Source organism: Sturnira hondurensis, unplaced genomic scaffold, assembly GCF_014824575.4.
Source record: "Sturnira hondurensis isolate 20B ecotype Veracruz unplaced genomic scaffold, ASM1482457v3 Scaffold0015056, whole genome shotgun sequence".
NCBI classification, from domain to species: domain Eukaryota; kingdom Metazoa; phylum Chordata; class Mammalia; order Chiroptera; family Phyllostomidae; genus Sturnira; species Sturnira hondurensis.
In genome coordinates, this window is record NW_028087687.1 from 180,627 (window position 1) to 195,298 (window position 14,672).

General features: G+C 41.6%; 1 protein-coding gene across 4 annotated transcripts in view; it reads left to right on the forward strand.

Annotated features, from left to right (window-relative positions):
• Positions 1 to 14,672, forward strand: part of ATP8A1 (ATPase phospholipid transporting 8A1) — a 215,101-nt gene that overhangs the window by 34,515 nt on the left and 165,914 nt on the right. For all 4 annotated transcript variants that reach the window (XM_037064230.1, XM_037064233.1, XM_037064231.1 and 1 more), the window contains one exon: positions 3,320 to 3,365. In XM_037064230.1, coding sequence (XP_036920125.1) covers positions 3,320 to 3,365 — 46 coding nt within the window. The remainder of the gene's footprint in view (positions 1 to 3,319; positions 3,366 to 14,672) is intronic.

A 14,672-nucleotide genomic window follows, 5' to 3' on the forward strand; every position in this document is an offset into this window, starting at 1 on the left:
AAAATATGTCTTCTTTGCTATAAACTAGTTAAATACTAATAAGCTTTATTCATCATTAAACAAATACTTATTTAAAGTCTACAAGGTTCAGAGATCAAATACCAGGTATATGCCAGTGAGTAAAAGTAACCCTGAGGGAACCTGCAGTCTAGTAAAGGAGACAGACATTAACGGAGTAACCATGCCAGCCAGTGTGAGAATTAAATGAGGCACATGAGGTCCTCAGACAGTGGCGAGTATATAGTAAGTGCTGAATATTTATTCTGTGTTGTCACTATCCAAATATCCCTTTGACTAAAATATAGAAACTGGATTGGAAGGAAAACAGAGAGGATCTAGGTACACTTATTAGAAGAGTATTCTAGTAGCAAGTATGAAAAAATGAAGATATTGTAGACTAAGTGGTATATGGTAAAGATGAAGAAACATGGAAAAATTAATTCAATGTATATTTAGGAGTAAATTGACCAGACTTCATTAACATCATTTGACATGCTACCTATCCTAGTTATTTTGTTCATATTCCGTCTCTAACCACTAGCATGTGAGCTCCATGAGAGCAAGAGTTTTCATCTCTTGTTCATTGATGGATCCTCAGCTATAGTAACAAGGCCTGACACTTAAGTGTTTAGTAAACATTTATTTTTTAAATATAATCATACAATATGTGGTTCTTTTTTTCAGATTTTATTCATTTATTTTTAGAGAGAGGGGAAGAAAGGGAGAGAAACAGCAGTGTGTTCTTGACTCTCGCACTCCCACTACTGGGGACCTGGCCTGCAACCCAGGCATGTGCCCTGACTAGGAATTGAACTGGTGACCCTTTGGTTCACAGGCCACACTTAATCCACTGAGCCATATCAGCCAGGGCTAGTAAACATTTATTGAGTGAAGAAATTAATTGAATGGGAGAGAGAGGGAGAAGGAGGTACAAGGATGACTGTCAGGTTCATGCTTTGTATGAGTAGATGGTACATGGTTTGTTGTCTGAGACAAGGACAAAGTCTTGGGGGTTAAAGTCATAGACTGTTTTTAGATGTAGTTTGAAATGCCCAAGGAGGCTGCTAGATACAACCGTCTGGGGCTCAGATGAAGAGTATTGGCTGGTATATATTTATCAGTATTGGTTATCACTGGAATTGCAAGTATGAATGAACTAAGAGAGTACAGAGTGAGACGCAAAGAGGACAAGAGAATAAGCCCTCCAGAATTGTGCCACTGAATTACCAGCAAGGAGACAAAAAAGGAGGGGCCAGAGTGCAGGGACACCTGGGTGGGTCATGGTGCAACAAGAACTGCCTAGGGGGGAAGGAGTTCCCCGAAGGAGGATTGGTCAGTATTGCATAGTTCACTATTCTAAAGTTCATGGACATGTTTACGTAGCACAGTTTCTTGGTGCACTGTCAACCAAATATTAAAAATATTAAGTAATTCACTAGCTCTCAGTGGTGTTAATGAATTCTGGTTACAGGACAGTGTGGGCATTTGAACTCAGAGAATAACTATATTAATTTTTCTGCACTACTAATTTAGAAGGAGTAATGATCTTTTTAGCACACAAAGATGCTTTCTTTTTTTTTGGTATCATAAGATTAGAATCTGCCTGTCTGGGCGGGTTCTTATTCAGCACAATTGTCTCGACAAGTAACCTAGTTTACTGAGGTGGAAAGGTTGAGGAAAGAGATGCTTTTGTACAAGAATTCTCTGTAGATGGAAAGAAATGTTCAGAAACTCCTTAGGTTTCACTAAGGTTAAATTTCCTGTAGAAGCAGAATGTTTCATTAATTAGCTTTTCTTTGTCTCCTTCCGTTGAAAGTCTAACTATTACATATCGTAGATGTGCGTTGTTTTGGAAACAGTTTGCACCAGCTCTGAATATCTAATTTTACCTTGAATCATTATTTCGGTTCAATCTGTGGTTACTTTTGATATTAACAAACAAAAATTAGTAAGCATCTTTATTAACAAACAAAAATTAGTAAGCATTTTAGAGTTTTATCAGTTATAAAGTATGCTCTGCAGAAGCTACAAATTTAACAGAACTTTTAAAAAATTCAGTTAAGAATATTTGCTGGCAAATCATGCGCTTTCTTTTGGGAGCACTGTCTTGCCTATTGAAAGTCTCCATTATTATGCTTTTATTAGTGAGATTTTTATTCTGAGAAAGAACTGTAGTGTGTTCCTGCATGTGGATGTGGCAAGAACTGTTTTCAACAAGCCCCCCTCAGAAGCGTCCTGAATGCTCATTTGCATTCTGTGCAGTTCTGGAGCCAACTGTTGAAATGAAGTGAGCTCATACTGCCAGCCAGTAGGCCACTCCTCCTGCGTGCTGTGGTGTCTCAGGGGAGTGCTAATCCACAGCTCCAGGCTTTTCTCTTAGAAAAAAGTGTTTTCATATATGCATTATGGTCCTAAAAACCCTGTTTCTTCTCAATGGAAAACTTCGGAACTCGTTTGCTTTGCATTTGTTCCGTCTTACCTTACCTAAGTCAGGTATGTGCAGCTAAATCTGATCATGAGTTTATTGATAGACTCTTTGAGCACCGAGTGTGTTGCACTCAACACTTTTCTCCCATGTCACTGGAGGCTGAAGTGTTTGTCACGCACAATGCTGTCAGTTCAGATGGATGTCATGGAAAGCCTCTAGTTTCCCCTGGTCAGTCAAATTCTCTCCTTTCCTCTGATCTCTTGTTTCTTTTTCTCACCGCTGTAAAACCTGTGCTTATGTAACTCTTCCAACGTACCCACCTAGACACAGACTAGCTCACCTGTTTACTGTTTATTTATTAATTTATTTCAGTAATAAATTACTGGGGATGGTGGCTCTTGGGAAGCAGGAGTGGAAGAGGCTTATGCAAGCAGCAGCAGATATATTAGTTTCTAGTCTCTGACAGACATCCACAGTCATTAAATTATAGGACATATACTCAGCTTAATTAGATAATCAATTTCATCATTTGAAAATATCTCTGTACCATTATTGAATGATAGTTATAATAATTATCTTGGGCAGTCTTTTCTAAGTGAGTTATTTAATTAAGCAAAAGACTAGGTCAGCCTTTCAGCTTAAACTTTTCTAACACATTAAAATTTCAGTTTTAACTACATGGTCTTCCGAGGACCACACACCTGTTCTCCCGGGAAAGGCCTGTTGGACGGAGATGCTATGGATTGCACTCAGTTTTCAAATTCCTGAGCAGGAGAGGATAAAAGCTTTGAGAAACATATGTTAAAAAATCTCTTTTGTTTGTGGGTGCTATTTTGTTTGATTCATCTTACTCACTTTTTCACAGTTTTTGTTTTTGCTTTTAAACTTTAGAAACGACATAAAGCTGATAATGCAGTGAACAAGAAACAGACACAAGGTAGGAATCTTACAGTTTATTTCTCACATCTGTCAAACGCACTCCCAGTAATATAAATAATCACTTCAGGTCGGTGTAATTCCATTGAAAACACTGTATATCTCTGAAGGTTTTGTTCCATGCAGATTCTTGCTTTGCAGCATTATTAGCATGATACTTAAATTTGCATTAGAATGATTTACAGTGGCAGTACTTTTGAAAAGTAACATTTGTAGCATATTTAAGTACCTCATAGTGATATGCTCTGAAGCACCATCCATAACATCGGCAGTGGCTTTGACAGTACTGAATGCTGCCTAATGTCTTTGTTTTGTTTGTGATCTGTAGCTGTTACTCTAGAAAAGATTTATAGAAAATAACCAGATGTGCCATTGCATGGGGGAAAGGTGTGTGGGAGCACTTTGATTATACCGTACATGCAGATGATATATGCTCCAGAAATAAATAAAATTCTTAAAACCGGGCCAGCTCTGGAAGGTGTGTGGCATGGTGACGTGGCTCTTTTGTCCTTGGTCTCATTTTGATGCAGCCCAAAACCTTTGACACAAGCAAAGAGACCACAAAGCTCTCAGCTCTTTAATAAATTCCCAGGGACATGCGAAGCAGACCTGGTGTCCTGTCCCCTGGCTTGCCCCATCTGAAAGTCTCATCTCACTTTGAAGGCTCCTGATGTGTGGAGGATCAGACAGACATGTCTGCCAAAGTTAGCTGGTAACTACCAGCTAAAAAATTATCAGCAAAAAACTGGTATTTTTTTGCTGATATAATATTTGTAGGAACCTCTCAAACTGCCCTATTTCTCTTCTCACCACCTTCCACCAAAGGGATTATCTGCTAATTTTTTGATACATTTGAAGAAGCTAAATGTATTAAAGTGTCACCTAATAAGTTAACAAAGTATTTACATTATGTTGTTCCCTGGGGAACTGGATAAAAGCCCAGAGTAAAAGATGATTAATGTGGAAAATAGAGCATTTGGATTACATGATCTCAGTGTCTCTCTAGATCTTGTGGCAAATTATAGTTCCTAAGTCAAATGCTTTATCACTCAAGAAGGAGAGAAAATGGAGGGGTAACTCGAGCTACTGTTGAATTTTGGAAGACATTGGATGAGCAGAGGCACATGGAGAAGACATTACCTGTGGGTTGGGTGAGACATCACATGAGGTTACCCTGAACAGAGACGAAGAAGGCTTGTGGGCTGCTTTTTTGAACCCTCGTTAGAGTCTCAGATGAAACAGAAGATTCATATCAAAGGGAAGCTAACAACATGATGGGAAGGTAGGCCAGGGTCAAATTTCACAGGGCCTTGAATGCCAAGCCGGGGGATTCTGACTTTTCTCGTGTATGCCAACTTACTATTGAAGGTTTACAAGACAAAGAGACAGGATGAACATGCAGATTGAAGATGGGGGGTGGGGGGTGGGCGCAGGACAGATTGGAGAAGGAGGCTATTAGAAGTCTGGGAACAGAGTTACTCCAGGAAGGTGGGAAAGGAAAACCACAGGAATTGAAAGGGAAAATCCTAGATGATTCAAGTGCCGGTACAATGTTTTTGGCAATATGCAGTTTTTGCGTTTGTTGCCATGTTGGTCAGAATATTCAGGAAGAGCTTTTGAACCACTAATATGCAATTATTTTTTTTAAGACATGAAGGATCTTGCAGCTGAGAGCTCCGATCTTCGGGGATGGGCAGTTATTTATTTCCAAGCCTTGGCCCAAGAAGTCATTGGACAGTAAGAGAGTAGCTGTCATACGTATGATTCTTTGAGGTGCCACACCTGGGACTGATATGATCTGCTTTTTTCTAGATACTTACCTACTTCCCCCAAAACTCTCTCTTGTCTACTATTCAGAGAAACCATTCTTTCTCGGTTTTCATTCTTCATGTATCAGTTCACCATGGATGAACACAAATCGCTCTGCAGCTATAGAAGAAGAATAGACAAGTGGGGGAGAAGGCTTATATAAAACTCATGTCAAAAATGAAATATCAGGGCTTAACAGCTATAAAAACGATTTTTGCAGAATGCTTGGTAATCCCCTATGTAAGAAGCCGTGGCTTTCAGTTTGATACTTGAAACTGTTTGCTAAGAGAAGGCCTTTTTTTCTTTTTCTAGTTTGAGTATCACTCATTTTTTTTGTTTTGTCATTGATGGGAGATAACAGAAATGTTGGTGGAGGATACTGTTTGCTGTCACATAACTCAAATTGCATAACATGGAAGCCATCTGTTGCCATCAGACGAGAGTGAACTTGAATTTGCTTTGCCGAATTCAGGCAGGAGTGGGTGTAGCAGTGGGAAGGGGGTATTTTTGACAGATAATTAATTTTTGACAAATATTTGAAGTATTAAGCTTAAAAGTTAATTGTTTTAAATGTTTACCAAGATGGTGTAATGTGTAAAAGGACGCTTTTCCTTCAGATTCAAGTAGTAAAACCATTCTGTATTCTTAGAGAAATGAATATTTCTTCTTATTTGGCATTGAGACACTGGAGTGACTTTTTTCTGTCGTTCCCTAACAACTTCAGGCATAAGTTTATAATTTCATTTCTAACATTTCTAATCGTTTAACTGTAGACCGATGCCTAATGCCTCATTTATACCAACTAATGCACTCATCCATGCATCATATTACATGTGGCTTTTGTACTTAACTCAGGTCTTCATAAACGTTACATTTTGAGTCCACTGTCAACACTTCTGAAAACAAGCCATTTCTTCCCCTGGAGGTATATACTTTGGTCAGATACATGGTTCAGTGAGCTGGCAAGTTCAAAATGTGTTGTTCTCTGAGCATGTGGCTGTTGAGGGAAGGCAGGGTAAACTGCTGCTCAGGAGCCCAGGAAATATAAGTTGAGTCTTGAAGAGTTATGTGGCCCACTCACCCCAGTGAATCATGACCACCTTTCTCGGCTCCTCCTTTAGGTGTGTGCTGGAGTGTGGGTACTAGGTAGCAACACTGCAGAGGGCAGGTCTAGCCTTTTACCCATTGCTGTGTTCCCTGTAGCTCCTCCCCCAGGAGCCTGCCCTTCGCAGGTGTTCTGTGAGTACATGGCAAGTGAGCAGGTGAATGAACCACTCTCCGCACAGATGCTTGAGTCCAGATAACAAAAGAAGAATAAATGAGACATAAGAGGAGCCATCTTGAAAATGCATCATCTGGGGTGTGAGCAAGATGAAATGTAATATTTTCATAACACTGTGTCCCCGGCTGCTTCTCCAGCACTGATAATGCACTAATGTGGCAGATGTTCTAGCCGCCCACTCCCCCTCTCTGTTGAACTCATCGCGTCATTTTACCCTGCTTTGCCTCCTGGGAACACCATGCTGTGTCCATGTACCAATTCCATTACCCAAAGCCCCGGAGCACTGCCATGTTCAGGATACCCCAGCTTTCCTTGTATCTCAACTGACCTTCGTGTTCTCTGATTTCATCCCTCGGTGTGTAACATACTCTCTGTGTGTATAACACACGCCGCAGGCAGTCTCCCACTGTTTTCCCTGAACTGGGTTCTCCTGCCAAATTTCACTCTGTGGGAATTTATAATTGTAAATTCATAACGATTATTGTAATATATAAATTGAAGCCAATCCCCATATGAATGTATTGTGGTTGAGTTGGTTCTTTTTAAATTGTGAAAATGTGCTTCTGTTTCTTACAAAATGCTGCTCTATGGCTCGTATGCCAGTATTTCAGGGGGAGTGATGATTTCACATAGAATCACGATACGGAGTCCTAGGAAATGATGAGGTTCGGGTACAGGCTAAGAAGGATATTTGGGGAAAATAAAAATGCCCCCTGATGGGCTAAATTTGCTTTCATAAAATCCCAGGTTTGGATACACTCGCTGCAGAAAGCTGTGTATACATTCTGCAGGTGAGAATGCCTGAGAGATCTGGCTGTGACCTCTGGCAGCTCATTGGTCCCCTGCTCTGATGTTGTGGCTAAATGAGGGCCACCCTGACTACAATCAGATTAACACCTCGTCATATTTCTATAGCAGGTGTTAGAATAGAGTAAGTCTTTACTGAAGAAAGCAACTTTTCCCTGTTTTCATTTAATCGAGGAAAAGGCAGCATGAAATTCTTTTCAATTAGGCACATAGCTAAAAATAATGTATCTCACTTTCACCTACGTTTTCCTTTCCCAGGCTTTTCAAAAGTGGAATTAAGTTGGTGGTGGCTGACAGCCACCAAGGAGGCTCCGTCCCTGCAGGGCACAGAGTTGCTTATCTCTGAAAACTGCTTTACCTGTAAAGTCCTTGGTGGAAAAGGCCTTGAGTTGGTGTGGTTTGAGTACCTTTTTGGCTGTAAGCCTGCAATGACCTACTAACAGGGCTCAGGGCTCATCTGGTTCCTGCTCATTCCAGTGCTGAACAAGGAGGCCAGAGTGTTCTGCTCAGGGCCTCAGTACAGCAGCCCTTTCCTGGCTCAGAGAAAAAAGGGGGTGTCCTGCCTTTTTGTCTCCCTGGCGGTATCTCCATCTCTCATTCAGTCAGCGCTCCTGAACATTATAACTTAATTGTGAAGGGCTCTTTAAAAAATAGTTGATTCCATGATCTTAAAAATTGGGCTTCAACACTGAGCACATGTATGGCCTAGGGAATTTTGGACACCTATAAGATGAATATTTTCAAATTATTCCAAAGATTTTAGGATTATACAAGTTGAATTGGTTAGATATCTTCCATAGTCACTGTGGATGGAGAGGAGGTATTTATTTGCAGGAAAATATAACCCCATCTTGTTTTTAATTTGACCTATAAATAAATAAAAGTTGCACACAGAGGAGCAAAATCTGCTGAGGGAATTTAAGAAGAGAAAGTGAAAGGGTAAAAACAAGTGTGATTCAAAGTTAGAACATTTGTTATTTCACTTCATTAACTCTTCATTGAACATCTACATTGTGTAAGAGCCAGTGCAGGGAAAAAAACAAAAACAAGTCTTCATTCTTCCTAATGGAATTGTAGGGAGGGTCAGATGCTCACTCATATTTAATGCAAGATAGGGAAGCTAATAAGGGCCACATGAGAGAAGTGGGGATTCGGGAAACCATTGCGGGGTTCTGGAAGGACAAGTGGAATTTCAATACACAAAGCTATTGGGTTGGTAGCAGTGGGAAGAGATTCAGCAGGAATTAGGGAGTCATGAGATACACTCTTGAAAGGGCAAGTATTCTATTTTGACTAGTATAGTCTGTATGTCAAAGAGCAATGGGAAGAAATGGGAAGCCAAGCTACAGTCCTGTTTTGCAGGCTTTTGAAAGCCTGCAAAGAACTTGGAGAGAATGAGTCAAGTGTGTGGCTAGGTTCCCAGTTGCATTTTGAAAGAAGAACATGCAAGGTAGGTGATTAGGGAGGGGGACTAGTGCGGCCACGATGGGAAACCGAAGGGAAATTCATGATGGATAGATCCAACTGGAAGTGGCAAAGGTGGGAAAACCTGCCAAACACCAGATGCTGCTGAAGCAGAGCAAGACTGCAACTCTCACCAAAGCCAGCATTTGAGAAGGAACATTTCATCCCCCGAGTTCCAGTTCTTAACAGCAGAAAGCAGGTGTGAAGCTGGGAAAACTGAAGCTCCGTGCAAGGAATGGTGGAATAAAGGTTGATCGGTTGAGGGAGGGGAGGGAGATTTTCCTTTCAAGAAATCGCTCGGTGAAGTAAAGAAAAAGGTGAATGATTCATGACTCTATGGGCGGGATTGAGAAAGAACCTGTCAAGAAAAAGATCAGATCAGCACGTGACCTTATCTTGGTGATCTGATCACATCAGTTCACTGTTTCTCAAACAACTTTCTGGGACTTCGCCCTAGATAGCGTGCAGGCCTGGTGTGGTGAGCACCATGGTGAAAAGCTCTATAAGCGAATTGATAGAAGGGGCATCAGCTCACTGAATGCCTTTATGTAGAATGTGGTCGAGAAGAGAAATCAGGAAGTTCACTTCATCTTTTGTATGAGTGGACTCCAAACAGATTGTTGTTTCGTTTGACCTTTATAGGCAAGTTTACGCGGGAGCATTTTGTGCATCGTCCATTTGTGCCCTGATGAGATCTTTGCCTTAAAATCGTCTTTGGAAGTAAGGGTCTCCCTGGTGACTGAATTGGTGATTTAATATGGGAAGGCTGGCTTTCCTTCTTTGCCCAAAACCATAGTCTCAGCTGTACTCTTCTTGGTGCTCTGAAGTTTCCCTTCAATGCTTCCTCCCACAGACGAACTGGACTGGACTGCCTTGTCTGTGGTTTCACGGTCCACTGTCACATGGGTAGCACCCATTGTCCTTTAGGACATCTTGCCCCCTGTAACCCACTTTGAGAAGTGGCTGGATTGCCCAGGGAGTTTCAGGAATGGCCCCAGAGGTGGACCATTTTGATTGTGGTGGGTCCCGTGTTAGACTCCACCTGAGCACCTCCACCTGCGCACGGTCGGTCAGGTCCTGAGAGACTGCTAATTTCTGCAGAGCCTTTGATTAAGGAATTCCCAGCCAGCGCTGACAGAATGTTTTCATTTCAAAAAGGAAACCCATTACAACAAAGCTGTTAAGTAGCATCCTGCTAAAGTGAAAACAGGTTATGTTTGAGGTTTTGTTTAGAGTCTGAGCTCTCCCTTGCATACCGTCAGACTAACTAGACCTGCAGAAACTACAGCAGGTGCATTCGACTGGAACTGGGGAGAGGTGGAGGAGTTTTGCATTTAAATGAATGGGCCCTAAAAACACCCAGGGACAGACCATTCTGATCATTTATTCACAGATTGCTCTCTCTCTTTCACCAGGCACCACTAATCATCTCCAGGGTCACCTCCTTGAACTCTCAAATTCTGGAGCTATAAAGTCAGTACACTTTTGGCCCAAGAAAGCTAAAAGCTCAGCCAAGGATTCAGCATCATTACTTGCTTCCTCTAACCTGGATTGAGCTGGGTCAGAGGAGGTCAGTGATTAAAAATAACCAAGCTGCTATTTCAGCTCACCAGCATAATACATGATACTGTTTATTTTAATTGTCCTCCAGTTGGATGTTGAAGAACCAGTTCCAAAGTAAAGACAGCAATAAATTATATGATTGACCTTTATCTTTGACCAGTATTCAAGCCTTGATTTGTACAGAAAGCTGTTACATGCGGTGAGCTGATTGTTAAATTTTCCAGAATTCTGTACTGTGTTCTGTATCTTAAGATGGCTTTAGCCTTGAGTTTAAACAAGCTAGGTACTTCTTCCTTTACTTCTGTATTCCGGTTTTGTATTTCCAGAAAAGACGGAATGGATGGGGGGATAGGAAATGCGTGGACACATACCCTTGGGCCTACCAAGAAGCCTTCAGGTGATGCGGAGGCGGCAGGTCCCTGGACCAGGTGCCAAGGAGCAGGGGTCTAAAGTACATTCAGAGAAACATTCCCCTGCTTAGGCAGAATCTAATGCAGTAGGGGCATAAAGGCGATCCAGACCTTCATCAATCCACTGTCACCATCAGAATAAAATCCAAACGCCCATCAGATTGACAGCATGCAAATGATTAAAAGCAGTTTGTGCTTCTCTAAGTTTAGAGTCAGTGGCACTTCATACCTGGCGAGTGAGGGTGTGGCTTGCTGTAGATTCTTAGGGAAATGCCCTGGTTGTTTCTGATAAAAGTACAAGTGCAAATACCCTGGAGCCACGGATGTTCCTTTTAGGATCCTGTCCCATAGAATGCAATCATGTTAACATATTTCAGGGTTGTTTGCAGGGTTAGAAAATCGAAGTCTGGATTTCCATCAGGAAGTGGGTAGTCAAATACACTATGAATGCATTATATACTATGATACAGCTGTGTGGGGGACAGAGCTGTTGTACAGGTGGAGGGGGACAGCCCTTTGCTTCTCTCGGGCACCCCTGCGAGTGGGCTGCTGAACCTGGGCCAAGACAAGGACAAGGTGGACTGGGTGGTGATTTGTAATGTGCTCTGCAGGGTTTGACACTCCTCCTGGAGGTACTCGAGACCAACTTCTGCACTTCATTTAAGGCTGTATCTAGATTGACGACTTAGCTGGTTTAACGTATTACACAGTTTGGATTGGCTAATTGACCCAAGGGTATAAAATGCCCATGACAATTTTTTCCAGCCTTCCCCAAATTCAGCTTTATTGTGCTTACAGTGAAGACTCAAAGCCCCTGTTATAGCATCATGAGAAGGGACCCCAGGGAACTGTGCCTAGAAGTTTCTCAGGTGCCTGATGCTTGACTGGGCTTTCCATCACCTGCTGTACCGTACCCTCTACTTTCATTAAAGTTCTGTGTGAATCCATTCTGGAGTTTAATCTGGCGACTCCATTCAGTTACTGTATTTGACCCATTGTAATGGATGCACCATGTAATGGGCTTGTTTTCTAAGAATTGGGTAAGCCTCTATGTTTCGTCCTGAAATCATTTATAGTAAGTGGGAAACCAAGTTGAGGAGAAGTAAATTTTTCCAAGGAACGAAAAAACATGCATACATGCATGTTTGTCTAGAGAAAGGTGTTGGATGAGGATGCATCAGTTTCTATTCCTCCCCTTGAGCAAGTGGCATGAGATCAGGCGAGAACGTCAATTTTTTCTTTTCGTACCTCTCTTTGGCTTGTTGCAAACATAACATTGATTTTAGTGGTTGGGCAGAAAATGTTGTTGACGGAATATATATTTTGAGTGTTTTAGACATAAAGTTCTGCAGTAAGACATATTTCCCAGTGATCTCTTCAGTGATGAATTGAGAGGGAAAGTCTGGGTAGAGACTGGGCAAGAGGCGAGCAGGGGCTGGAGGCAGAGGTCCCCGGGGAGACAGCCCAGGGGACAGGTCCATAGAGAGGGAGCAGAAATGTAGTTGGGGACAGGCAGCAGAGGCTCAAATGTGCAGAAAGAAGTGATGGATGATTGAGGGGAAATGAGCAGCTATGGAAGACGGACACGGGAGGCAGGCTTGTGGACTATGTTCCACAGTTTTGTAGAAGTGCCACTGGTTTTCTCCCTTCTTAGTGGAGCGTGGTCTGCCGAATTAGGAGAGCCTCCGGGACCCTTCTGCCTAGTGAAGTGGAACCCGGTAGAGTGGTTCTGGGTGTTTTTAGATGTGAACTAGCAATCACCTGTGACGTGGCAAGGATGGGTAGTTGAGATTACGGAGCAGGAAGGGGTGGCCCTGAGCTGACATCAGGGGACAGGCATGTGGGCGCGTCCACTGGTTACATAACTGTTTCCAACTGTTCACTCTGGAATCGTTTCAGAACCTTGAGAGATGGACAAGTCTATTTTAAGCAAGTGTTTAAATAGTTCATCAACATCTTTTTATGTAGCTGTTATTTATTGTAATCACATATCATAAGATTTATTATTTTAAGTATACAGTTGTTTTTAGTGTATTCACCAGCTTCTGTATGCTTATGTATGTAGTTCCAGCATATTTTCATCAACCCCAAAAGAAACCTATACATGGAAGTAATCAATCCCCACTCCCCTGCCATGGGGATTTGTCTCGATGGATTCGTCTGTTTTGGACATTTCATATAAATGGAATCATATAATGTGTGACCTTTTGTGTCTGGCTTCTTTCACTTAGTGTAACTTCAAGATTCATTCATGTCGAGCATCCGTCAGCACTTGGTTCATTTTCATGGCTGAGTAATATTCCGTTATACAGATATACCACGTTTTGTTCATTCATTCATTCGTTAGGTTGTTTCCACCCTTCAGTTTATGAATAATCCTATAATAAACATTTTTGTACAAGTTGTTGTATACACATGTGTTTTCAGTTCTCTCAGATGAATACTTAGCAGTGGAATTTCTGGATTGTATGGTAACTCCATGCGTTACTTTTTGAGGAGCTGCCAAAGTATTTTCCTATTAAGCCTTTTTTTTCTAATATCATGTAAATGTCATTTTTATTTTTTTAAGATTTTGTTTACTTATTTTTAGAGAGAGGGGAAGGGAGGGAGAAAGAAAGGGAGAGAAACATCAATATGTGGTTGTTTCTTGTGCTCCTTGTACTAGGGACCTGGCCTGCAACCCAGGCATGTGCCCTGACTGGGAATTGAACCAGTGACCCTTTGGTTCACAGGCCACCACTCAATCTACTGAGCCATACCAGCCAGGGCATCATTTTTAATATGAAATTTACTAGGGAGCAGAGTGGTACCTTCAGTAAATTCATGCAACTGCTGCTATAGTTTCATATGGTCCAGAACACATAACACCAGTGGATCCATCTTTGCATCCAACAAGTAATTACTGAGCACCTTTGTAAGTCTGGGAATACAACAGTGAGCAGAGTAGGGAAGGTTCCCATTGTCACAGATCTCATAGTCAGGGGGCGGAGGCAGCCCTGATACTAAACCTGTCCCCTAAACATGTAGCAAAGCTGTGGTCCATGCTCCGAGGGAAAAGTGCAGGGAGTTCATGTACATTTGAAGTTAATGGCCAAGAAGCGGATGTCAAAAAATGTCCCCTGATAAGTGATGTTAAAGCTGAGATCTGAAAAATACATAGTAATTATCTAAGTGAGGAGGGAAAGAAAGCATATTTTCGTCATTGAAACATGTGCAATGGATTTTAAACATGTGCAAGGGGTGGGGAGAGGCCAGAGGAGTAATAGGAGGTAGAGATGGAGAATAGGCAGGAGCTGCTTCATGTAAGGCCTTGTGGATGCTTGGACTTCCTTGGTGAGCCAACAGAAGTCAGTTGATGTAGAGTTGTAAGCAGAGGGTGAACTAACCTTGTATGCATGTCTGTATGTAAGGGTGTGTGTGTGCACATATGCGGATAAATAGGGATACATCAGAATACATAATGACCATCCATATGCAAAATTATTTTATGTAGTCACAATAGTAGAAACTAAATTTGAAAGAGATGAAGCGTGAATGCAGGAACCTAATGGTGTGGCTAATGCAGACCTCCAGGTAGGAGCTGATGGGTGCTTAAAATAGGGGTGCTGGTGTGGGTGACAGTGAAGACCAAAGGAAATTGACAGAATTTGACATGCTTGGGTCATAAAACCAACAGGACATTGTTTAGTTAGTAAAAAGTACTCTCAATTTTCAAAAGTTTTGTTTTCGCACAATAGCAAAAGAATTTAAAAATAAAGAGATGAACAGTGAACAAGTGTAAGAGCATGATAAAGCTGGCAAAATCATAATGCAGCACTGTTCATAGAAATGAAGTTGCTTGGAAAGTATTGCTACAAAAAGAACCATAGAGCAACAAGAAAGAAATACCTACCACCCGAACTAATAAGTGAATGTAACAAAATGTCAATCACAAGGTCATTGTACAAAGATTTCATACATTCCTATATACTAC